This window comes from Canis lupus, chromosome 17 (assembly GCF_048164855.1).
Source record: "Canis lupus baileyi chromosome 17, mCanLup2.hap1, whole genome shotgun sequence".
NCBI classification, from domain to species: domain Eukaryota; kingdom Metazoa; phylum Chordata; class Mammalia; order Carnivora; family Canidae; genus Canis; species Canis lupus.
Genome location: NC_132854.1, coordinates 58,023,916 through 58,048,463, shown reverse-complemented (window position 1 = coordinate 58,048,463; position 24,548 = coordinate 58,023,916). Strand labels below are relative to the sequence as shown.

Here is a 24,548-nt window from a genome sequence, read left to right as displayed (position 1 = left end):
ATAATCAGAAAAAAAAGTTTTGATACTAATTTGTTTTCTAAAATAATCATAGGCTATTTTTATTCTTAACATTGATTAGAGTAATACATTGAAGGTGCTAAAATTTTATAGCCTGGCCAATTCACATGTAGAGTCTTTGTTTCATTGGAATGTCATTTTTCAGTATTCTGCTGTCTGCTTTAATCAACTGTTACCTGATAGGTCCTGGAGTTGTTAATTCATAGAGATGGGGAATTTCAAGAACTGATGAAGTTGGCACTTAATCAGGGAAAAATCCATCATGAAATGCAAGTTTTAGAAAAGGAAGTGGAGAAGAGGGACAGTGATATTCAGCAACTACAGAAACAGCTAAAGGAAGCAGAGCAAATACTGGTAAGTTGATAGAAGGAAGATAAAAAAGGATATTGTTTAATCTGTTTCTGAAAAAGAAAGCCATTTTAAAGTTTATTTAGATTTCCACAGGACTGGATTAATAGAACTGGGAACTTGTACTTTTATCCTGTCCTGTTAGAAGTTTTCAGTTATTAGTAGCCTAAATCTTTACTTCAGCTTTAAAAATATTTTGAAATCGGTAGAAATATGTACCAATTTTAAAAATTGATTAAAATTTATATTAACTGGGACAACCTGGGTGGCTCAGTGGTTGAGCTTCTGCCTTCGGCTCAGGTTGTGGTCCCGAGGTCCTGGGATTGAGTCCCACATCCGGCTCCCCGCGGGGAGCCTGCTTCTCCTTCTGCCTGTGTCTCTGCCTCTCTGTCTCTGTATCTCTCAGGAAAAAATCAATGAACTCTTAAAAAAAAAAGTTTATAATAACTTATTTAGTCTTCCATTCTAAACTAGGTGGAATTTGGGCATATGTCAACTACTCTAGTTTTTTTTTTTTTTTTTTTTTTCTTGCTCTTGGCTACTATTTCAAAAAAAACAATTTCTTTGCTGTTATTTGCCCAGTTGTTTTACTAAATAACTGACTAATGAAATTGTTATGTGGTGGTATCACAGCAGTAGCTGAGTCTGAGTCTCAAATGGAGCAGATATTGCTGGAATCCTTATCCCTAATGAATCTTCCAAATGTGTCACAATGTCACAATGGGCTTTAGTAAAAAGAAACCTCAGTGGTTCAGGATACTTTAACCACTCCTGCTGAAGAAATGACCCCAAGTAAATGCTTTTTAAAAAAATATATAATAAAATTATTTTCCATTAGGAAAGTAATACTTGCCAAAAGATATTCAGAAAGTAGAGAAAGTAGAAAGAAGAGGAAAACATTGTCTTTAGTCCCTCTGTTCAGATTACCATTATTCTTAGTTTTGTGCATTTCATTTCAGTGCCAGATGTATTTTTTTTTTTTTAATTTTCCTGTAGGCTTATAGTTGATTTTTAAATTGAAGTCTGATTGACACACGGTGTTACAGAGGTTTCAGGTATACAAACTTTTTTTTTTTTCCCAGAAGTTTTCATTTTTTATGTCATAATTAATAGGATACTAACCGGCTTTCTATTACTGTTTATTAAAACTTAAGTGTTTTTCATATATCCTTTGTTTAGTTTTCCAACTTTCTGTTATAAAGAATGCTTTGAGTATCATTGCAAAAAAGTTCTTTTTCTCTTCTGCATTTCAGATTGTATTCTTTAGATTTGATTTCCAAAAATGTAATTATTAAATTAAAGACAGTTAATGCAAGGACCATAAAAAGATGGAATTTTATGACTTAGGTATAGCAACTATCATTTATTGGGCACTTGTGCATCAGGCCTTGTGCTTATTTGCAATTTACATGTATTATCTCAGTCTTCTTAACAGTTACTCTAGGTTAGTATTTTACAGATGAAGAAACCCAAGATTTTAAATTTTTTAAATTAACGACTTTGCCCAGGAAGAGTGAAAAGTAGAGAGATGGAACTTAAACCTAGTTCTCTCTGACTCCATATTCTTAACTACTGTTCTAGTTGAGGATGCATATACTAGCTTAACTTCATTTTACCCTTTAATGGAGCAGGATTGAGGGGGGAACTTGGGGATGTTTTCATTATAGCAATCATTAAGCATGGAGGTAATGGTATTGTATAAGTGAGTAAGACTGTCAATCCAAGAATGTATCTTGAAATTAGAAAAAAAAAATATTTTGGTATTTTCTCTTTGAACAAGAAGAGATAAACGCAAGAATAGGATGTTTTATGAGTCATATGTGATCTGGTTATCTTATGCATATCTGTGATAGAAGGCATAAAGAAATGTTAGTAAACAATCTAATTTATACTTTATTTCTAACAACTAATGAATGAAGACTGATTCATGAATACATATTTCTTTTATTAACCAACTGATATAAATGATTCCCAAGTGGTGTTTCAGAATATTGCAAATAAATTATGGGGATTTCCAAATTTTGCATATTGTTCCTGTGGGATTAATCATTTTGTGAATGAAGGTAAACATTCTGCTTGATAAAGTTAAGAATAAACCATATTTCTTTTTTTAATGTTCAAATTAGGCAACAGCTGTTTACCAAGCAAAAGAAAAACTCAAATCAATAGAAAAGGCAAGAAAAGGTTAGTACTATTGGGAACATGAATGACTTTCTGTGTAAAATCCAAGTTTTGGTTTCAAGAAATGGATGAGAGTATTACTGGTAATCATTTGTTGCTATTGAAATGATTCCAATAAATTTTTATTGTAAAGTGTCTGCTAGGCTCTAGTACTATATGCTATGTATTGTTAGGGAGATATACCTTTTTCAGGTTCTGAGAAGCAATAATATAAGGGAAGTTATGGCTTTGTATCTGAATGTGCAGTAGACAGGTTTATAAAGTTGTTGGGAAAAAGGAAGAGAACTGCAAGCTGGAAGCAAGTGGCATGTGAGTTGGATCTTTTTTTTTTGTTTTGTTTTATGATAGTCACAGAGAGAGAATGAGAGGCGCAGAGACACAGGCAGAGGGAGAAGCAGGCTCCATGCACCGGGAGCCTGATGTGGGATTCGATCCCGGGTCTCCAGGATCACGCCCTGGGCCAAAGGCAGGCGCCAAACTGCTGCGCCACCCAGGGATCCCTGAGTTGGATCTTAAAAGACAGGATAGAGAGTGAAAGAAAATGTGCAGTGGGCGACTGAAGTGAAACGAGAGTGTCCTGAAGTCAGAAGTAGATGTGGCTTTGGGATGTGTGCACATTTAATGGTGCAACCCCAGCATGCCTCCTTTTTTTTTTTTTTTTTTTAAGATTTTATTTATTTATTCATGAGAAACACACAGAGAGAGAGGCAGAGACACAGGCAGAGGGAGAAGCAGGCTCCAGGCAGGGAGCCTGACTTGGGACTCGATCCTGGGACTCCCCGATCTGCTGAGCCACCCAGGGATCCCCCTGGTTTATAGATTATTTACCTATAATCACCTCAGAGTTATCTAACTTTCCTCCTCTTTTCCTATTTCAGATAACCACTGTTAATGTTTAGTGTGTGTCCATTTTTTAGGTGTTTAATGCAAATACATATATATACATATATTCTAAAACAAAAACCAGGTCATGCTGTATGTATTATTTAGCAGCTTACTTTTTTTTTTTTTTTTAAGATTTTTTTTGAGTGGGGGGAGAGAGCACAAGGAATGGGGAGGGGTAGAAGGAGAAGCAGACCCACTGAGCAGGGAGCCCAGTGTGAGACACCATCACAGGGCCCTGGGATCACGACCTGAACCAAAGGCAAATGTTTAACCAACTGAGCCACCCAGGCATCGAGCAGCTTAGTTTTTAAATCTAATGAGTATATTGTGGACATGTTTCTACTTGGGTCTACTTCTTTCCTTAGGGTCACGTTAAGTCACAATTGAGTGGTGTAGTATGAGCTGCTGCTTTAATAGCTAAGCTGTTAATGCAAGACAAAACACCCTTTCCTGTGTCTTATTTGTGTTCACTGTTGCTTTCAGAACAGTAGGAATGTTTAATGGTAGTTAGAAATCAAGGTCAGTGGGCATTATCATGCTAATGTCCCAAATATGATGCTTTATCAGCTGTATTTTCTAGATGTCTTGTTCTTTAGTTGGGAAATCTTATATGATTTAACAATATACATATTAGTTTTTATTAGGGAAGGTAGGTAACTCGGATTATCCTATTTTCAGGTAATTTAAAATTTAGTAAGTGACTTGTAAGTTACTAGACTAACATGTTACTCTCTCTTCTTGACTCAGGTGCCATCTCCTCTGAAGAAATAATTAAATATGCACATAGAATAAGTGCAAGTAATGCTGTGTGTGCTCCACTGACCTGGGTTCCAGGTAAAAACACTTCTCTTTTTATTAGGTATATATGGTTTTGAAAATTCTTAGGTAACTATACTTAAAAATAGGAAAAAAGATTTAAATATAGGATATATTTATCCTTAGAAACATCCTCCGTATATTTTCATATCTTTAATATCTTACAAGTAATAATTTGGGTTATGGGTTTATCAGTTTGGTTTTCTGCAAAGCTTTTGCCATAGAGACTGTGTTTTTGTCCTTTTTAAAGAAAAATCATAAATTGATGTTTAAAAGTACGAGATGATATGTAATGATTCTAAGCTGTAGATTTATATGTCTGTAATACCCAGGCTGGCCAGAAGCCCACTTCTTAGAACCATTGGGATTTCGTCAAGGGTTCTGGCCTTGGGATCCCTGGGTGGCGCAGCGGTTTGGCGCCTGCCTTTGGCCCAGGGCGCGATCCTGGAGACCCGGGATCGAATCCCACATCGGGCTCCTGGTGCGTGGAGCCTGCTTCTCCCTCTGCCTGTGTCTCTGCCTCTCTCTCTTTCTCTCTGTGTGACTATCATAAATAAATAAAAATTTAAAAAAAAATTAAAAAAAAAAAAAAAAAGGGTTCTGGCCTTGGAAACGAGACAGTCCCAGATCTTCAGTGATACAGTGAAGCACTGAGTGCTCACAAACAAACACATGGGACTGGAAAGAGCTGGAATAATTAGAAACAACAAAAAAGGGTAACAAACTACAACATACATTGACAGCACATAAAACATTTATAAGACAGGGACCTGCGGTAGAGCAGTAATCTTCTGGGAGGAGTGGGAGAGTATCTCAGCATCAGAATCTCATGATGGTGGCATTTCACCATACTAAAAACACTAAGATTAACTGCAGTTTTGGAGGTGAGTGATCTGGAGTAAGAAATATTACTAAAAAGTTGGTCCAAATCTGCCAAGTTTTCATTATCCCAAAACTATCATGATTAGAAATGAAAGCTCCTGATAAACCTCCACTGGAAAGTTCTAGGAATTAATCTCTAAATGACAAGATCAAAGAGGTTGATTAGAAAAAGTTTTAATTTAGGTAGTCCTTCAAATAAGCAGTCCTTTCTGTCTTGTAAAAAAAAAAACAAAAAAAACAAAACACCATATATTTATTCTCCTTCAGAGTATGTATCATTTGTTCTTACTAGGAAATGTGGGTAACTTAGAAGACTCAAGATCATTATTATTTTCTTAATTTGTCATCTAGAATTGCTAAAATGACACTTTTTTTTTGTATGGAGAATAGTATATTTCTGTGCAGATTCAGAGAAGAAATGCATGTATTTTTAAATTTAATATATTATGCTCTTAATCACAATTGATAAGATGACCTTCCTGTATGAAAATTGAAAATATATTTCTGAGTTTTTCAAAGAGAACCAAGGAAAATCAATACTTCAGAGAAGGTATTGCTGCTTATTTTGCATAAGATTCAATTAAAAGCAGTCTTTTTTTAGGGGACCCACGGAGACCATACCCAACTGATTTAGAGATGAGAAGTGGATTATTGGGTCAAATGAACAATCCTTCCACGAATGGTGTAAATGGTCATTTACCAGGGGATGCACTTGCAGCAGGCAGATTGCCAGGTAATACTAATCAGAATGGGGTTTTCAAACACACCAAAGTTTTTAAGACATGACTGTCTGGCTGTTGAACAAGTTTGAGAGTCTAGACCCAACTCGTTTTAATAGCTAGGTTTTTTGCCAGTTATCCTGCTCTGTAGATCAAAAACTGTTCTAGTTGGAGTTTATGAAATTAGAACAAATTAATTTCTCTGTCATTTATTGATGGTTTATTTGCCTTGGCATTAGGCCTTTAATTATTAAAATCTAAACAGCTTTTTAAATAAAATTGTGAAATATACTGTACCAACAGAATAAGAAATATAAATGTTCATTTTAAAGAATACAAAGTGAAATCACTCTTGAAAAACTCCCAAGTTAACAAAACGAGTAACAACTTTTTACTTTTGAATAACTAAATAGCACTTCTGTGAGACTTGGGCTGTTTTGAATTTCAGCCTTCCTCAAGTTTTACATGTAGTTTTGCGTTATTACATTTATTTTGTTTCCCACCTTTTATCTTCTGTAGGTGACTTGTTTTGATTTGGTAGAACATTTAAAAAGTTTTTTAAAACTGCTTAAAGGACAAACTGAGAGCTCACTGTGCATTAGTTTCCTTTGATATCTTTGCCTTTTTCTCATTTGGGTTATTCCATATCCTGCCAGTCACAGGCCAGTCAGGAGGCAGAAACCACATAGTAATATGAACAAGGAAAATTTAAAGAAAATTTGGTACTGACTACTAAAGGGTAAAGAGAGCTGTTTTTAAAAAATAGAGCACTAACAGATGCGGGAAGCATCTGTGGCCCACGGGATGGCAGAGAGGCTGGAGGGGGTGTTCCCAGGCTGCAGCCGGCAGGCAGGGATCCATCCACCAGCCTTCAGGTTCCTGGGAGCCCGGCTGGGAAGCCGCCTTGAGGGTGAGGGTGAGACTTCAATGCCCCTGAAACTTGCGAGGGAGTGAGCACCGCTTGAGGTGCTTGATGTCCCTGCGCAGCCGGCACCACAGGCCTGAGAAGGAAAACTACATACAGATCCCTAGGCCTGGTCCCCTTGCACAGTCCCTCCAGTGCCCTCTGCTGACGAAGATTAACATGGTGGCTGCTGGCAAAGGAGAAACGTTTTCAGTGGATTCAAAGCTTAGGCAGTTTAAACTTGTAATACTTAGTATAGCACATGTTAGCTATTTAAAATGTGTAGAGAGAATACTATATACGACCTAATACATATCTGTGTATAGTTTACATTGACACGTATAAGACACATTTGATGGGTCATCGTGAACGTCTTACAAAAGAAAAATTAGGTCAGCTGATTATATAAAGTTACCTAGATGGAAGCATGATTTTTAAAAAAATAAAACACAGGTTCTGGTTATTAAACACCATGCTTTTTCTTTTTTTTTTTTTTTTTTTTTTTAACACCATGCTTTTTCTTGATAACTTTGATCTTCATTAATTTTGCCAAATGTATGTTTTGATTCCTGGCCTTAAAAAAATACTGGCTTCAGATTCTGTGCATGAAGGGAAGTGTAGTTAAGTAGTAAATTAATTACTGGTAGAAGTGTTGTTACATATACTTCTTTCTTTTCTCCAGATGTCCTTGCTCCGCAGTACCCATGGCAGTCAAATGACATGTCAATGAATATGTTACCACCAAATCACAGTAATGACTTCTTGTTGGAACCTCCGGGGCATAATAAAGAAAATGAAGATGATGTAGAAGTTATGTCAACAGACTCCTCGAGCAGTAGCAGTGACTCTGATTAAAAACATAAAAGACACAATTCATACAGAATTGAATACCATGGGGAGCACTTGGGTGGCTCGGCTGAGTGTCAGACTCTTGATTTTGGCTCAGGTCGTGATCTCAGGGTTGTGAGGTTGAGCCCCGTATCTGGCTCTGTGCTGGGCATGGAGTCTGCTGAAGATTCTCTGAAGATTCCCCCTGCCTCTCTCCCTCTCTAAAAACCAAACAAAACAGAATTGAATGCTGTGGAATTCTGTTTTCTAAAACTATTGTAAACCTGTAAAAAATAGCCGGGTAATACTGGCTATAGCGGAATGGTGCGTCCCATCAAGAATCACTGGACTTTTCTTTTAAAAGCCAAAAATCATGGTTTCAGTTCTAAACCACTAAATGAATATTTAAAGAATAATCAAAATTTATTGTTGGGAAAAAAATTACTCAGTGCTGTTCTACGCCATTATATTCCAGTTATGTTGGACTTGTACATAGTAGGTCTGGAAATACACGTTGAGGGAAGTGACCGCTGTACATACACTAATCAGCCCCTGGAATTAGTTAGAAAAGCATTTTAAATAAGGGCAGTGGATCACTGAATGTCTATCATATCTCAGAATAACAAAACCCTCATTTTAAAGTGAAGGCTGGTAGCTTCGGTCACAGTAACAGGGGAAATTGTCTCAATTTGTACTATCTGTAATTATTGTAAGTTTTGTAAATAAACTCTCTTGTTTGTACTCTGTATGCTTTTTTCTTTTAATTGAAATATGTCGTCAGTGAAAGTAAATTATTTCTGTAAATCCAGTTGCATTTTATATGCACTAAAGTAGAATTCGGGAGTGTGAATGAACATGATGTACTGCATACAGCTGAACTAGTAGTCACAACTGGTAGGTCTCACAAAGGCCCATACTGACCTTAGAAGAAATATAATGAAGTTGGTTCTTGTGGGTTTTTTTTGTTTTTTTCCATTAGTCTTCCCACTTGTTTTTTGTTGTTGTTTTTTTTTTTTTTTAATAATTTTAAAAAGCTTACATAATGTCTGATCTTAAGAGTGACATTGAAAGGTTTTAGAATGGGAAGCATGCCTCTTGCCTTCACCTTCCGTTTCACTGCAGTTCCCAGAGGGAATCACTTAACCACTTTTAACTTCTAATGGTTAACCTCCATGTTTAAATAATATGCTTATACAGTTACAATTTATTTTAGTGTACTTTTAAATTTTTTTTCAGGTTGCAAAAGTAACAACATCCATAGTGGAGCATTTAGCAAATAGAGTAAATTACATAGGAGAAAATGAAACATATTCTACCAAGAGATCCTGTCAACATTTTTGGGTAGGTTTTTTGATCTGTTTTAAAGATCCACATGTATACACTTTTTAAAATGAGAATGTGTATTTCCTGAGATGCTATAATAGTTTTTAGTAATCTACATCCTTGCAACTCTTTTTCCTTTTTAGTATTTAAATGAAGACCTGTAGAAAAACATTTGTCTTCCAACTTCAGCAATTACCCTGGAAATGAAATTACATTTTTAGATTGGAATCTTGAATAATACAAGGAACAAAGTGTGAGTGTCCTGGTTTGGGATTCTAACAAAATACAAATTATCTCAGTTCAATGTCTTTACTTTTAATGTGGATTCATCGGCATGCCACAGTCACGGGTATGTGGCATGGTAAAATATTGGTTGCCTAATTAAAAAATATACGTGCATATATACTATAGCCAAGGGAAAGGAGGTGGAAAGGAGTGAGCTGAAACGAGGCAAAATCAGTGCTTTTCTGAGTGTAGGGTATATGGAAGTTCACTGTACTATTTTCTGCTTCTGGTATGTTTGAAAATTTTTCATGTTAACATTTTGTTTTCTGCATCAAGTGTTAATTCTATTCCAATTTTATTCTGTTTTAAAATGCCAAGGAAAGGGAAAAGCTTGGACTCTTCAGTAAGATGGCTTTGATGCTGAAGCTCCACTTCAGGGATGGCAGACCCACAATAGCAAACGTTGGTTGTTTCGGTTCCAGTTCCTTAAGCCCTGATACTTAGGCCACCTGTTGGGTCAGTCTGTTAGGTGAGCTGTAACAAAAGAACAGACTCAGGTCTTGAGCAGGAATTTTCAGAGTTCTGGATTTTAGAAGTCCCAAGATGAGGGTGTTGGGAGGTTTGGCAAGTCTCGTGGCTTGCCTTCTTGCCGTGTCCTCACATGACGTTTTCTCTGAACACATACCTCCCCCTCCCCAGTCCTAGTGTCTCTGTGGATCCAAATTTTCTAAAGACTGTAGGCAGACCAGATTAGGGTTCACCCTAATGGCCTCAGTTTAGTCATCCCTTTAAAGATCTCTCCAAATGCAGTCACATTCTGAGGTATTGGGGTTTAGGCCTTCCACACTGGAATTTTGGGTTCTGATACCAGTCCCAACGTGTGTGGTGGGAGGGGGTGGTTCCCTGCACCCCCAACAACAAGCAATCTGGACAACAGCAAGAGGCCCTACAATTCAGTTCTGATACTACCTGGCTATAGGATCTGGTTCCTCCCTCCACTTGGCCAAGCTGGTGATGCCAGTCGCATGCCCAGGTTGTCGTTACCTGTATTTCTGACTGACTGGCTATAAATCCGAACTTCCCCGCACTCCTTCCTGAGGTTTGATTAATGTGCTAGAATGGCCCACAGGACTCAGGAAAGCTATTTATGCACTAGATTACTGATCTGTTATAAAAGGATACAAGTCAGCAACATCCAGATGCTCAAGATGAACTGGGCAAGAATAGGGAACAAGCTGAGCTTCCATGCCCTCCCCAGGCATGCCACCCTCCCCAGATGGCCAACCCAGAATTCTCTGATCTCTGCCCTTCAGGGTTTTTATGATTACATTGTTGTCCTTTGGTGATTACTTCAGCCCGTAGGCCCCTCCCCTCTGCAGAGGAGGTGTGCAAGGCCCGATCCTCTAATCACCCTACTCACTTAGGTGGCTCCATTGGCAACCAGCCTTCATTCTGGGCCCTTTCCCAAAGCCGCATTAACGAAAGACACTTTTTTATCACTCTCCATACTGCGGAAATTACAAGGGTTTTGGAAGCTGTAAGCCAGGAACTGTGGACAAAAGCCAAATAGATCTATGAGAAATTCGGATGACCAAAGTCACAATATTGTATGGGGACACAGATCGGCCCATTACATCACCCAGGAGACTGGATAAGCTTTATGAAGTAAATGTTTAATGGTCTGGTAACGTATTTGCTTTTTTAATCTTATATTCAATTTGGCATATGTGAGGTCCTTTCTAAGGTCCCTTGCATAATCAATACATACACTTAAGACCATTTTACTGAATTTGGTTAGTATTTTCAATGAACTATTTTGTTGTATCATCATTTTAACACAAATTTTTTTTCAGCAGTTTGTATGAGACCAAACCTTTGGCCAGCATGTATCTCCCTAATTATAACATTTACCTGGTAAAATGATTTTCTTTGTAACAATTGACTTCAAGGCCATTTAAGTGAATTCTGTTGCCACAAAATGGGTACTTTTATTTCTTAAATAACTATATTGTCTTCTAAATCTTTTGCTGAAACCTCCCTTTTAAATGTCTTAGCTACTTTACTTTCTAAGGAACTTGCTGGTTGCCTGCTGACTGGAGATCTGGGTGAGGCCTTCCACCCAGTTTGAGCATCAGACCCTAAAGCCTTTCGGGGACCCATCTAAGACTATTAGCATTAGTGATCATGCAGAACAGATTTCCACTAGGTTCACCTCCCAGTGACAGGTGCTGGCTGCCGTATCGAAGGCCTCCTAGGCCGACGTGGGGTCAGTGAGAAGCAATATTTGCCATTCACAGTGTCGATCTCGAGCCCCCGTAGCTAAGTCCCCCTCCCCTTTATCCCGTCCTTTGCTTTCCCTTTCCTTCCTTATGTGTTTGAGCATCTTCCAAGTGCTGAGGGTACAGTGAGGAATAAGACAGAGGCTGCAGGGCAGGGGAGGGCCAGATAATACGCACACGACCCAAACACCAAGACAAATCCAAATAGTGGCAAGCACAATAAAACACAGGGACAGTTCAAAACTTCAACATTTATTGCAACAATGACTTCTAAGAAGGTAAAAACAAAACAAAACAAAACAACTTCCCAAGAGTTGTGGCATGGAGCAGAAGGTCTTCAAAAATCAATAAATACACATATGAGTATTAATTTAAAGACATTAGTATCAAAGACATCATGACTAAAAATGTCATAATCGAACACTTGGGTCTCCTGAGGTACAATCCAAAGTTTGCATCAATTTTTTATTATCTTTTTTAAAGACTTATTTATCAGAGAGAGAGAGAGAGAGAGAATGAGCAGGGGGGAGGGGCAGAGCGAGAGGGAGAGAATCTCAAGCAGATTCCGTGCTGCGCACAAGCAGCCTGACATGGGGCCCAGTCCCACGACCCTGAGACCATGACCTGAACAGAAACTGAGTCAGATGCTCGACCAACTGTGCCACCCGGGCACCTCAAAAGTTTGCATAAATTTTTAAACAACCCCCCACCCCCACCCCCAAAAAAGTCATGCTTTTGGATTGCTGCTTTTCCTGTACTGGAAAGTTCACTCCTTGATCCTGACGCAAGTATCTGAGACTCATGTACATGGGACCCTTGTTAAAGTGAGCGTCTCCGACGTGGGAGCAGAAAGCTTTCCCCTTCTTCTAGGTTCTTTGGCTGGTCTAATTGCTAAATCGACATGGAGTCACAGGAAGAGAAATCTAATTTTGTATATACGGGAGCCCATACGAATATGAAAATCAACGAAGTGCCCGGCGCAGGCATCTTTTATACCTTTTAGATGAAGGAACGATGCATTCGTGAAGAACTGACAAAACCAAAGGGGTCTGAGCTTGGGGTGGTTAATCAGTGAAGAAGTAACGATATCTCAGTCTTCTTGTTGCTAAATCCCCTATCTCTGGGGATAACCGTGTCTCTCTTCCTCCTGGTGCATATGGAGGGTGCCTTTCACGTGGGAGATTTATTTCCCGCTTTCAGGAACACAGAGGATGCCTTCTTGCACTGGCTATTTCTTCAGTAACCTTAATTAAAATTAATCAATATGCCAAAATGGCCCATTTAAGGGTGGCGTATTCCCCTTTACCTAATAGCGCTCATTTCTCTGTCACTGAAAACCCGGTTGCCACAGGTTTGGTATGAAAACATCCTCAGGAATCACTGCTTAGTGCTCTAAGAATGGGCTTTTCCAGAATCCCCTCTGCTCAATTTTTTTCTAACCTGCATACCAGAACATTCCGTGCTCTCGTCTCTACTGTGCAACAATAGGGTTTCACTTTGATTAAGTGTCAACAGTAATGTTGATATTTGGTCTGATTTATTACAATGGGATTCCACTCAAAGTGTCCAAGGTTTAAAATTAGTATCCTACAGCTGCCTTTCCCATATTAAGGATGTTAGGTTTGTGCAAAGCACAACGGCCACATTGGTTACACGGCCAAGTGCCTGGAACGCAGTGTTTCTCCAAATGTGGCTACATTCAAGCGTTTCAGAGTCACGGAGAGGCTGTGGGAAGACGGCCTGGAGAAGTTGCCCGCTGCCTGCTGCCTGGAGACCTGGGTGGGGCCTTCCACTCAAGTTTGAGCATCCGGCCCTACAGCCTTTTGGGACCCGTTTCAGGCACTGCATCACGGTTCAAGGGTCTTAGTACCTCTTCCCTCCAGGAAGCTTGTGGTTGCACTCACAGACCAACACAGACAAAATGACAACAAATAAACCCAAACAGAAAAACAAAGAGGACTAAGGAACATAGATTCCTTATGAAGGTTCATGGGACAGACGATTAAAAAAGAAAAGGGAGGGACACTCGGGGTGGGGGGCGCTCAGCAGCTGAGCATCTGCCTTCGGCCCAGGGCGTGATCCCGGGGTTCCGGGATCGAGTCCTGCATCGGGCTCCCCGCAGGGAACCTGCTTCTCCCTCTGCCTCGGTCTCTGCCTCTTTGTGTCTCTCATAAATAAAAAAAATAAAATAAAATAAAAAATTTTTAAAGATTTTATTTATTTATTCATGAGAGACACAGAGTGAGAGAGGGAGGCAGAGACACAGGCAGAGGGAGGAGCAGGCTCCATGCAGGGAGCCTGACGTGGGACTCGATCCCGGGTCTCCAGGATCACGTCCTACGGCAGGTGCGTTTTAAACCATGGAGCTATCCAGGGATCCCCTGAAATTTTTGTTTTAAATAAAACAGGAAAATCAACATACGTGACAAATGCTGCAGCAGGCATGAATGTCAGCATCTGAACGAGGATCTCTATTTGAAGGGACACAGGGAGGCTGTTCTATTGCCGTCCCCTCCATGCAGCGGGTAACGGCAAACTGCACAGTAAATATCACAGAAGAGTACAGGATGCAGAATTGCCACAATATCACCATTTATCACACTTTCTGAGTCTCAGTCTCACATGACCTAACTGACCTAATGCCAGAAAATGTTTCACAAGTCCTGGCTGAGAGGGTGGTGGGTATATGAAGAGACAGCAAATAAATTGACAATCATATGGAAACTTTTAGATAGAATGCAGTTGTTCTGAAATGTGGGTTATTTTTCATTCTCTAACAGGACCTCATTTTGTCTTTTCAAAATAAATCACGTTATCTTCTTGCCTAGAGATGATGATGGCCTTTGTACCCCACCAGATGATCCAAGTCCTCTTTAAATGGATTGTAGCCTTGTTCCTTTAAACATCGCAGTACCCAGAAAAGCTGGTCCAGGGTAGGAAATTCTTCCCAGGGAACCCACTCCCAACCTAGAAAAGAAGATACCAAATCAATTTATTTAGCTGGAAGGAACAGAGAATATTTATGTTGGCAAGTTAATCTACACTTAGAAAAAAAAATTAAATTTAAAAATGACTTGCTAATAACAGCATGCTACTAATCACAGTGGGGCTATGCATTAGCTCCGCTGTGCCAACATAATTTGCGTTTAGGATGATCTTAACAGAACGGTGATCGTTTAAAACATGCTGCTATGTCATCGTGAAGCCGAGCTTATAAAGGCCCCATATGGTAAAACCCAGACTAAGGACCACTCAATTTTTGCTTGAATATTTGGCTAAACAAAACGCACAGAACTTTATATACTATAGGTTACAACACTACATTAAAATAGACCAGTTACCTCACCTATAGAACAGGTAATCACGAAATTCCTCAGCTATCCTCCACCTTTTTTTTTAGTATGTATGTATGTATGTATTCATTCATTCATTCATTCATTCATGAGAGACACAGAGAGGGGTAGAGACACAGGCAGAGGGAGAAGCAGGCTCCCTGCGGGGAGCCCGATGCAGGACTCGATCCCAGGACCTCAGGGTCACGATCTGAGCCAAAGGCAGACTGTCAACCACTGAGCCCCCCAGGCAATGGAAACTGTGCAGAGAATAAAAAGTATTCTTCTTGGTGTACTTTAGATAGACAGTATGGATGGGACTGAATTACAAAAAAATCCATTGGAAGAGGAAAGATTTACAGACGCCTGCGTGGCTCAGTGGAGGAGCATCTGCCTTTGGCTCCTGGGGTCCTGAGATCGAGTCCTGCATCGGGCTCCCTACATGGAGCCTGCTTCTCCCTCTGCCTGTGTCTCATGAATAAATAAAATCTTTAAAAAAAAGAAAAAAAGAGGAGAAGCTGTTACAAAGCAGGGCAGGGTAGGCTGGGTATGAGGGAACCCCATCCCTCTCATCCCCTCCTTCCTTCAACATATTCTGAGCAACGTACTCTATGAACAGGAGCGGGGCAAAGGTGAATGAGCCTACGTATCTGCTTTTGTGTATTCACAGTTCAGGAGAGGACGACTTGAAGCTGAACCCTTGAACTGAACCCGAGGTGCCTTCTGAACGTCAGGGGAGAACGCAGGCCTGCAGCGTGGGGCAGGACGGGAAGTCCCTGTGCACCAGGGCTCGGCCATGCACACCCCTGCCAATCCCCGCAGAGGCCAGGTGAGCGGGGCCCTGGGAGACACAGGCTGCTGGCCGGGGACTGGCCAGAGCTGGGGGGACAGTCGGTCCCTTGGGTGCTTTCTCCTCAGCCCTTCTCTACAAATGAACACTTCCTATGTCTGCTTCTTGAGGACGTGAGGTATGCAAAACCAAACCATTTCATCATTTTGTCTCAGGTTTGTTTTTTTGCCTGTATTAGAGATAAAAATTAGGAAATGGTCATTCCTCCTCAAGTTTAGGGTTTTTAAGATAACAGTCGGGGACACCTGGGTGGCTCAGCGGTTGAGCGTCTGCCTTTGGCCCAGGCCGTGATCCTGGAGTCCCGAGATCGAGTCCCACATCGGGCTCCCTGCATGCAGCCTACTTCTCCCTCTGCCTGTGTCTCTGCCTCCCTCTCTCTGTCTCTCATTGATGGATAAATAAAATCTTAAAAAAAAAAGATAACAATAATTGGTGCATATTACCTGAATAAAAGAAACCTCAGACTGATTTTTAAAAAATTGTTATATGAATTATATTTTGCTTTGTAAAGGGAAAAAAGTAAACTGAGTCCCAAGAAAGGTATTAAAGTGGAAACCTGCATATTTACACCTCAATTTAATATTAAAAAGACAAGTAATCAACTGCTCCTCCCTGCAGCTTCAGGATGTCAAGACTCTTTTTTGTTTCCACTGTTACGGTCCTCAATTCACCCAGGACAGTTAGGGGTGGGAGAGAGTGCCGAACTCGTAGTGGGCTCCCCCAGCGAACCTGGTGCGTTTCTCACCTACCTCTCCTGCTTTCCCGTTTTGGAGCATGAATGATTTCAGCTGTACTCTAGGCCAATTGAGTCCCTTTGGATACTTTTTGGGTGTTTGTGTATGTGTTACTGTGATATAAGAAATACGTATCTGGCCTTCCTCCCTGTTCCCTGGCACAGAGCTCCTGAGACCTTTGTAATTTTCCGAGTGACAGAGGTGAGAGCAGCATCACTTGTCATCCAAAAGGAGCCCCCTTCAGGGGCTGACCTGAGTTTATGTTAATAAGCTGATGGGTCCTTGGGGTTCCCTACATAGCTTCAGCCTGGGGGCTGGTGACCAGAAGGACTTTGCACCACCCACATCCCACCGGAAGGGAAGGGAGAAGAGCTGGAGATTGAGTTAATCGCCAGCAGACAATGATTTAATAAATTACAGCAATAATAGTATGTAATGATCCTATTCCATAGGCACCTCCGTGAAAACCCTACAAGAGCCTCCCGGTTGGTGACTGCATCAAGGTGCCAGGAGGGCGTCCTGCTCGTCCAGAGTGTGGAAGCTCTGCGTCCCTCTCCCCACCAACCTGGCCCAGTGCCCCTCTTCCATTTGGCTCTCCTTGAGTTGTTTCCTTTATAATAACCTGGTAACATCAGCAAAGTGCTTTCCTCAGTTGGGCAGGCCCGTTCTAGCAAATAAGGAACCTAAAGAGGAGGTTGTGGGCAGTCAGGAGTATAGGAGGCTGGGACTTGCGACTGGTGTTTGGAGTGGGGGCAGTCCTGTGGGGCGGAGCTCCTTAAGTTTTGGGATCCGACACGGACTCCAGACAGTGTAATCCTAAGACCCTAACGGATGTCTGGAGAACTGTGTGGTGTGAGGAGAAAAGCTGCACATCTGGCGTGAGAGTGCAGTGAGTAAAAACAGCTCAGACTCTGCAGCTCACTGTAGAGGGATTCGAGGAGCTGCTTTATGAAAAATCGTCTCGGAGTCAACAGGCCTTTGGGTGGAACATGCCTTTCTGTTCATGCAAGCAGTTCGGTCTGCAAAACACTTCAGCGGTGATTCATTCATTCCAGAGACATCACTGCCTCCAGGCCTAGGCATCTCCGCCCGCCCCCCCCCCCCCCAGCCCTCCCTGACCACCCTACCTGATGCGGTACCCAAGTGTCCCTGTTTTTCTTCTTATTCCTCACCGTTGGATTTTAAAACACCTGTTAATTCCTTGCCTTACCCAACCCACCCCTAAAACGTAAAGTCTGAGAGGGCAGGGGCTTTGCTCTACCCACCAGGATTCCTTTAGTGCCTAGAACAGTGTCTGGCACATGGTACTTGGTGAGTAACATTAGAGAATAAATGAAATGTTCCCAGGGGGAGGTCCAGTACATAAGACACACCTGGGTAAGGTTTCCGATGGCAAATAGTATGTTTGAGAAGTTTGAGATTTTATTCTTTCTCGTGGAGCTTTACGAAATTTCAAGTGAGGTGAGACATGCAAAGCCCCCAGAACAATGCTTAGCATTCGGCAAATGTCAATTGTTGTTAAAGCTTTTGGAGCACTGGACTCAACACAGAGGATTAGCGGTTTTGTCAGGTTCATCACTTGCTTTTCGGGAAATTAATTAATTAATTAATTATATTTGGGAAATCAATTAATTAATTTATAGATTTTACTTATTTATTCATGAGAGACACAGAGACACAGGTAGAGGGAAAAGCAGGCTCCATGCAGGGAGCCTGATGTGGGACTTGATCCTGAGTCCCCGGGATCACGCCCTGGGACGAAGGCAGGTGCTAAATCACTGAGCACCCGGGCATCCCTATTCGGGAAATTTATACCTTTCTTGCACAGGTGAGAACACTGAGGGTGGCCCCTTAAATGTTTCGCTGAGAATCAGTTTGAAACAAAATTAAACACTAACAATAAAACTAAGATTTCCTGAGCACTTGTGGTGTCCACTTGGTTCTTTATACGTGTTAACTCATTCCATCCCTATAACCACCCACCTGAGGTGGTTACTTGTATCACAGAGGAGAAAAGAGGCCCAGAGACCTTATATAACTTGCCCGAGGTGACACATCTCTAGTGGGGAAAACCAGGATGTGAGTCAGGAGGTATGTCTGCGGAGCCAGTTCTCTTTCCTGCTGTGTCCTTATGTCCCCGAGGGGGGGGTGGGGAGGAGGGTATATTTATATTTCCATATGAAGAGACTCTAATTCTCTTTCCGTGATATGCTGCTCTAAGAAGGTGCATGATTATAGAATTATCTTACTTTCATTTTTTTCAGGCTCTGTGTTCTTTGGCTCTGGGTTGTGAGTCAGATCCACCTCTCCTTTCATTAGTATGGTCACATAATGGTAATTTTCTTTCTTGAAGAAGGAATTCACAACTGAGGCAAAGCGAACATTTTTCAGGTGAAGAGCTGCTTCTTCCCAAGTCTCCCTTTGAGCACATTCTTCCCACGTTTCCCTGGAACACAGAAGCACGCCACTGTATTCAATTCCGTTTACCTACTTTACTATTTTTTTTTGCTATGAAATTCTTGGCTAGGAATTTCTAGTGTAAAGCAAAAAGAACCGGCTCATGCTTTAAAACAATCAACAACCCAGCTTTTGATACTCTTCTTATCTGGGGTATAAGGTATCTGAAGTTATCGGAAGGCCAGAAGGACTTCCTATGGAGTAAAAAAAAAAAAAATTATTAAACATTCAGCCAATTCAGCACCAGGTCACGTGCCTGGAGGCCGTATGTCACCAGGAGACAGTTTAGCATACCAGGTAAAGAGCACAGGCTTTGGAACCAGCTAGACCTAGCTTTGATTTCAAAGTCCATTACTTTCTACCTTGGACAAATAAAAAGAGATAAGCCACCCCCTCACTGGGTTGTACGTGTATCAAGGAGTGAATGATGTCTTTTCCTATAGCTCAGATTTTTTTTTTTTAAAGATTTATTTATTTATTTATTTATTTATTTATTTATTTATTTATTTGAGCAAGGAGAAAGGGCAATCGCAAAGGCATTTCCACTGCAAATTTCCTCTGGGCCCACTGCAAATTTCCTCTGGGCCCAGCAGATACTACAGGAGACCACCAGGGGCGGGGGGGTCTGCCTGTGTCTCTGCCTCTCTCTCTGTGTGACTATCATAAATAAAAAAAAAAAAAAAAAAAGACAATGGAAGAGGACGCCTAGGTGGCTCAGCGGTTGAGCATCTGCCTTCGGCTCGGCACGTGACCCCGGGGGTCCTGGGATCGAGTCCCACCTCAGGCTCCCTGCATGGAGCCTGCTTCTCCCTCTGCCTGTGTCACTGCCTCTCTCTTTCTGTCTCTCATGTATAAATAAATAAAAATCTTAAAAAAAAAAAAAGTGAAAGCACACATGTGAAGAGCTTAGCATAATATCCAGCACTTAGTAAAAAGCTCACTAAAGTTCAATTCTGGCTCTTATCATTGCATATCTGAGTGAAGATTCCAACACTTCATTGTGTAATTATTACTTTTAGCCATTGCTCCAGTACTTATATATTTTAACTAGTGCTTAGTTTGTGACCTAACACTTACTATCAACAAGGTACAATATAGTGTGTCCGTCTGGGCAATGTGATGCTCAACCTAAAAATTGTATGACTTATTAACTGACGGCTTATATCAATTATCTAAAAATGATAAACATTTTTTTCTTAAGATTTATTTATTCATGAGAGACACAGAGGGAGAGGCAGAGACACAGGCAGAGGGAGAAGCAGGCTTCAGGCAGGGAGCCCGAGGTGGGACTCAATCCCGGGACCCCAGGGTCACAACCTGAGCCTGAGGCAGGTGCTCAACTGCTAAGCCTCCCAAGCCTGCCTAAAAATGATAGGCTTATTGATGCTTTTTAAAATCCTGAAGACCAGAGATTCCTGGGTGGCTCAACGGTTTTGCGCCTGCCTTCAGCCCAGGGCGTGACCCTGGAGGCCTGCGATCAAGTCCTGCATCAGGTCCCCTGCATGGAGCCTGCTTCTCCCTCTGCCTGTGTCTCTGCCTCTCTTTGTGTCTCTCGTGAATACATAAAGAACATCTTTAAATAAAATCCTGAAGACCTTTTAAAAAACTCCATGTGCTGAAGGATCGCAAGAACTCCATGTTTCATAAAAGACAAAGTCTGATTAAACGGAGCTGGGACAAATAAATAAATAATAATAATAAAAACAAAAAACGGAGCTGGGACAAGGCTCCACGCCTAACGAGCACTTTGGAACAGATGGATTAGGAGAATATAGTCAGAAGGTACCAAGTTCTCCATATGACCCAGATTCTTCACCAGGGCACGGAAAGAAAGGGAAAGTGTGTGTGTGTGTGTGTGTGGGGGGGGGGTGTTACTGTTGGATTTGGAGATTTAAGAAATTCATCAACCGTAAAATACATGTAATTTTTTTTAAAGATTTTATTTATTTCTTCAAGAGACACACACAGAGAGAGGCAGGGACCCAGGCAGAGGGAGAAGCGGGCTCCCTGCGGGAGCGGATGCAGGACTCGATCCCTGGACCTTGCGGTCATGCCCTGGGCCGAAGGCAGGCGCTCCCCGGGCGCCCAATATATGTGATTTGTGCTCTTCTTCGCTCCCGATCGGTACAATAGAAAGGCATTTTCAAGACAATTTGGGGAAACAGTACAGACCGAGCAGCACAGCTTGTTCAAGAGTTATCTCGCTGGGGTGAGGAAACGGCACGTTGTCAAGGTGGGAACGCACGTGTCCGTTTTCTAGAAACCTGCCCCCGGCACGTGCCCGCCCTCGAGGGCTGCGATAATACATATCGGAGTCGCCCAGCAGCCGGGTCCGCACGGCAGGGGCGGCGGGCGTCTGTCGGGTGACGGGGCCCCACGGACAGCCGGGCGACCTCGAGGCCGCTGCAAAGCCCCGAGCTGGCTCCGACCAAGGCTTGGCCGCTGCTTCCCCGCGCTCGGCCCCCAGCTCGCGGGCACCGGATGCAGCTGGCACAGGTGCAGAGGCCCAGCCGGCCACCCCGCCCGCTCGAGGTTAGAGACCCACCGCCCCGCCCCCCGCAGCTGAGCACCCCACGGCGCAGGCGCGGCTCTCGGCAGGCACCGGGCCAGGGGGCGGGGCGCAGCAGCCCGAGGGGCGGCGGGCGACCCCGAGGCGACGCAGCGTCAGCACGCACGCACGCACGCACGGCGCGCGCCCGTCCCCCGCACCTGGGGCTCTCCCGGGGTATATCCTGTGGCCGCTCACCCGAACTCCAAGTGGCCCCCCGGAAGTTGAAAACTGCCGGCTCCGAAGGACCCTTTCCTCTTGCCCAGGAGGACACAGCGCGGGTGCCTGCTGCTCGTCACCACCACGCCGACCCCGACCCCAGGCCGCCGCCTCGCAGCCTCCGGGAGGGCGACCATCGCGCGGGCGGGCTGCTGGCCGGAAGTGACGTCGGCCCCGCCCCCCGGGCCGCCACCAATCGCTCCCCGCGTCTGCGCCGGCGCAGAACTCAAAGCCCGAGTTCTGGGGCTTCCCTTGGAGTGCGGCGTCTCTGCTTCACGTGGGCCGGGGGCGGGGCTGGGGAGCCAGTGGCGCACCCAGGCCGGCCGGTCGGGGCTCTAGGGAGGCCTCTTAACCGCCGCGCTTGCCGCGTTGCCGTATCTGATGTGGGAAAGGAGGGCAACAACATTGTGAATTTCCTTACTGTGTGTAGACCATCGGTGACTCGTGGAAAGGGGCACAGTGACCTTCCTCTGGGAGCCCAGCCGCCTCCGGGTTAATACTTTCCTTTCCAGGCAACCTGAGCCTGATCCCTGTAGGACCCTGTAAGCCTTCTTTAATTTGTAAAAATTCCTTTGGAAATTTCCCCTTATCTCTATCCTCCAAGATAGATGTTGGGAATCATCCCCCAAGCCTGTGGCCCACTGATACACATCCGAAGGGTCTCGTGCCTGAGTTTTTATTAAACAGGAATAAATGACCTTATTTTCCCCTAATGGTAGGCCCCTCAGGATCCAGAAACCTTGTTTCCAAAATATCTTGGAGGCTTGTACTGTCCCTAACCTCCTCCCAACTTGAAAGGATATAATAATCTTCACTCTGGGAAACAAACAGGGTTGCCGAAGGGGAGGTGGGTAGGGGGATGGGATAACTGGGTGATGGGAGGAGCCCTGGGTGTTAGAGCAACTGACTAATTATTGAAATCTACATCGGAAAGTAATAATGTACTATATGTTGGCAAATTGAATTTAAAGAAATGAAACAAAAAGAAAGCATGTGATCAGTCACCTGTCACAACCCCAGTGCAGTTCTTTCTGCCCGCGGGTCCTGTCCCCATGCTTTAATAAAACCACCTTTTTTTGCAGCAAAGATGTCTCAGGAAATCTTTCTTAACCACTTGTTCCAAACCCCAACAATTTCTATATTAATATCTACTCTCAGATTCATCCAAACCCTGCATTTATCAGCCACCTGCTTTTATAATCCTCTGTGCCTTGCACATCCTATTTCTTTTTTTGTTTGTTTGGATGAATTTCTCCACCACAGGAAATTCATTGTAGCTACAGCTCAAATCAGTGTGGTACCAGGGCAAGGACAAATGATATAGAAACAACCTGGTATAAATAATTCAGAGTATTAACACAACATGGAAAAAAGTTAAACACAATCAATACATTGTGCTGGAAGGAGTTACTAGGTATCTGGGAGGAAGGAGAACCTGTTTGAGTTGTTCACACTATGCACCACCAAAAAAAAAAAAAAAAAAAAAGTCCCAGCTCAATCAGAGTTGTAATGAAAACAAACTAAAAACAAACAAATGACTAGTCTCTGGATGGGGAAGATTTACTTTTTTCCATTACTATAAATTAAATTTGACTTCTATCAAAGTAATGTGCATATAATCTAAAAACATTGAAAAACGAGGACGAATGGGGATGACTGTATGCACCAGTCTTGCTTTCATTCACTTTTAGCTCTTTGAACTGTTATTTCTGATATTTGCCTACATATTTCAAAGTAATATGTTTATTCTTCATGTTCTTTTTTTTATTCTTCGTGTTCTGATAAATGACTAAACATTTGTGCATCTCTCCTTCCACCGACAAATACGTCCTTTAATAGGTTATGCACCCCAAAGATGTTCTATGATATTTTCTCAAATAAAAATTGGCAACAGGGATCCCTGGGTGGCGCAGCGGTTTGGCGCCTGCCTTTGGCCCAGGGCGTGATCCTGGAGACCCGGGATCAAATCCCACGTCGGGCTCCCGGTGCATGGAGCCTGCTTCTCCCTCTGCCTGTGTCTCTGCCTCTCTCTCTCTCTCTCTCTCTCTGTGTGACTATCATAAATAAATAAAAAAAAATTTTTAAAAATGGCAACATATAAGAAAGGATAATACATCATGACTGAATGGAGTTATTACAGAACTACAAAGTGGGCTTAATATTTGAGAAATCAATCAATAGAATTTATTATATTAAAAAAGAAAAAAGGAACACATATAATCATCTTAATAGATGTAGAAAAAAACGAGAAAATTCAGCACTTATTAATGATTTTAGAAAGTTAAGCAAACTAGAAATAAAGGAATTTTAACAACCTGATTTAGGACATTTACAAAGACCTACAACCAACATCATAATTAATGGTTGTTATGGACTGAGTTACACCCCCTTCCTCAAATTTGTGTGTTGAAATCCTAACCCCCTGATACTTCAGAATATAACTATTGTAGAGATAGAGCCTTCATAGAGGTAATTAAGTTAAAATGGAGTCATTAGGATGCGTCCTAATCCAATATGAATGATGTCCTTAAAGAAGGGAAGATTAAAGCAAACACAGAGGAAAAATCCATGTAAAAACACAGGGAGAAGATAGCCATCTGCAAGCTAAGGAGAGAGGCCTCAAAAAGCCAACCCCACCGACACCTTGATCTTAGACTTCTAGACTCCAGAATTACATGAAAATAAATGCTATTTAAATCACCTAGTCTGGTACTTCCTTATGGCAGCCCTAGGAGACCAATGCAATGATGAAAGACTAAGATTTAAGAGAAGCAAGGATATCACTTTAAGTCATCACATCGCTGGAGGTTCTAGATAGTGCAACCAATAAAATCAAGAAATATCAGTGAAAGTTACATTGGAAAGGGAGAAGTGTCTTTATTCGCAGACAATCCTAAGGAATCCACAAAAAGCTACTAAAACAAATAAGTTTAGCAAGTTCATAGAATTCAAGGTCAATATACAAAATCAATTATATTTCCATATACAGATAGTGCCCAA

General features: G+C 42.1%; 2 protein-coding genes and 1 long non-coding RNA gene across 6 annotated transcripts in view; 1 reads left to right on the top strand and 2 right to left on the bottom strand.

Annotated features, from left to right (window-relative positions):
• The window catches only part of MED4 (mediator complex subunit 4), a 56,439-nt gene extending 48,117 nt beyond the window's left edge, over positions 1-8,322 (top strand). For all 4 annotated transcript variants that reach the window (XM_072783104.1, XM_072783106.1, XM_072783105.1 and 1 more), the window contains 5 exons: positions 202-372; positions 2,493-2,550; positions 4,180-4,266; positions 5,732-5,863; positions 7,436-8,322. In XM_072783104.1, the coding sequence (XP_072639205.1) occupies positions 202-372; positions 2,493-2,550; positions 4,180-4,266; positions 5,732-5,863; positions 7,436-7,608 (621 nt within the window). In that variant the 3' untranslated portion in view covers positions 7,609-8,322. The remainder of the gene's footprint in view (positions 1-201; positions 373-2,492; positions 2,551-4,179; positions 4,267-5,731; positions 5,864-7,435) is intronic.
• On the bottom strand, positions 6,058-10,541 carry LOC140608188 (uncharacterized). Its single transcript, XR_012010203.1, has 2 exons — positions 10,099-10,541; positions 6,058-9,663 (listed from the first exon to the last, which is right to left on the bottom strand). It is a non-coding gene; the product is annotated as an uncharacterized lncRNA (long non-coding RNA).
• A 1,103-nt stretch (positions 10,542-11,644) lies between these two features.
• NUDT15 (nudix hydrolase 15) lies at positions 11,645-21,880 on the bottom strand. The gene is made up of 3 exons (XM_072783107.1): positions 21,528-21,880; positions 18,574-18,770; positions 11,645-14,375 (listed from the first exon to the last, which is right to left on the bottom strand). Exons 1-3 carry the CDS (start codon positions 21,683-21,685, stop codon positions 14,233-14,235), a joined length of 498 nt encoding a protein of 165 aa, XP_072639208.1. The 5' UTR covers positions 21,686-21,880; the 3' UTR covers positions 11,645-14,232.
• Positions 21,881-24,548: the final 2,668 nt, after the last annotated feature.

What these genes read in the sequence shown, in the direction of transcription:
- NUDT15 (XM_072783107.1), bottom strand. Translation starts at nt 21,685, where the DNA reads ATGGTCGCCCTCCCGGAGGCTGCGAGGCGGCGGCCTGGGGTCGGGGTC. An exon ending in GGGGGCCACTTGGAGTTCGG is followed by an intron (nt 18,771 to 21,527) that starts GTGAGCGGCCAC and finishes TCTGTGTTCCAG; the next exon opens with GGAAACGTGGGAAGAATGTG. An exon ending in AGAGCCTGAAAAAAATGAAA is followed by an intron (nt 14,376 to 18,573) that starts GTAAGATAATTC and finishes CTTCTTTTCTAG; the next exon opens with GTTGGGAGTGGGTTCCCTGG.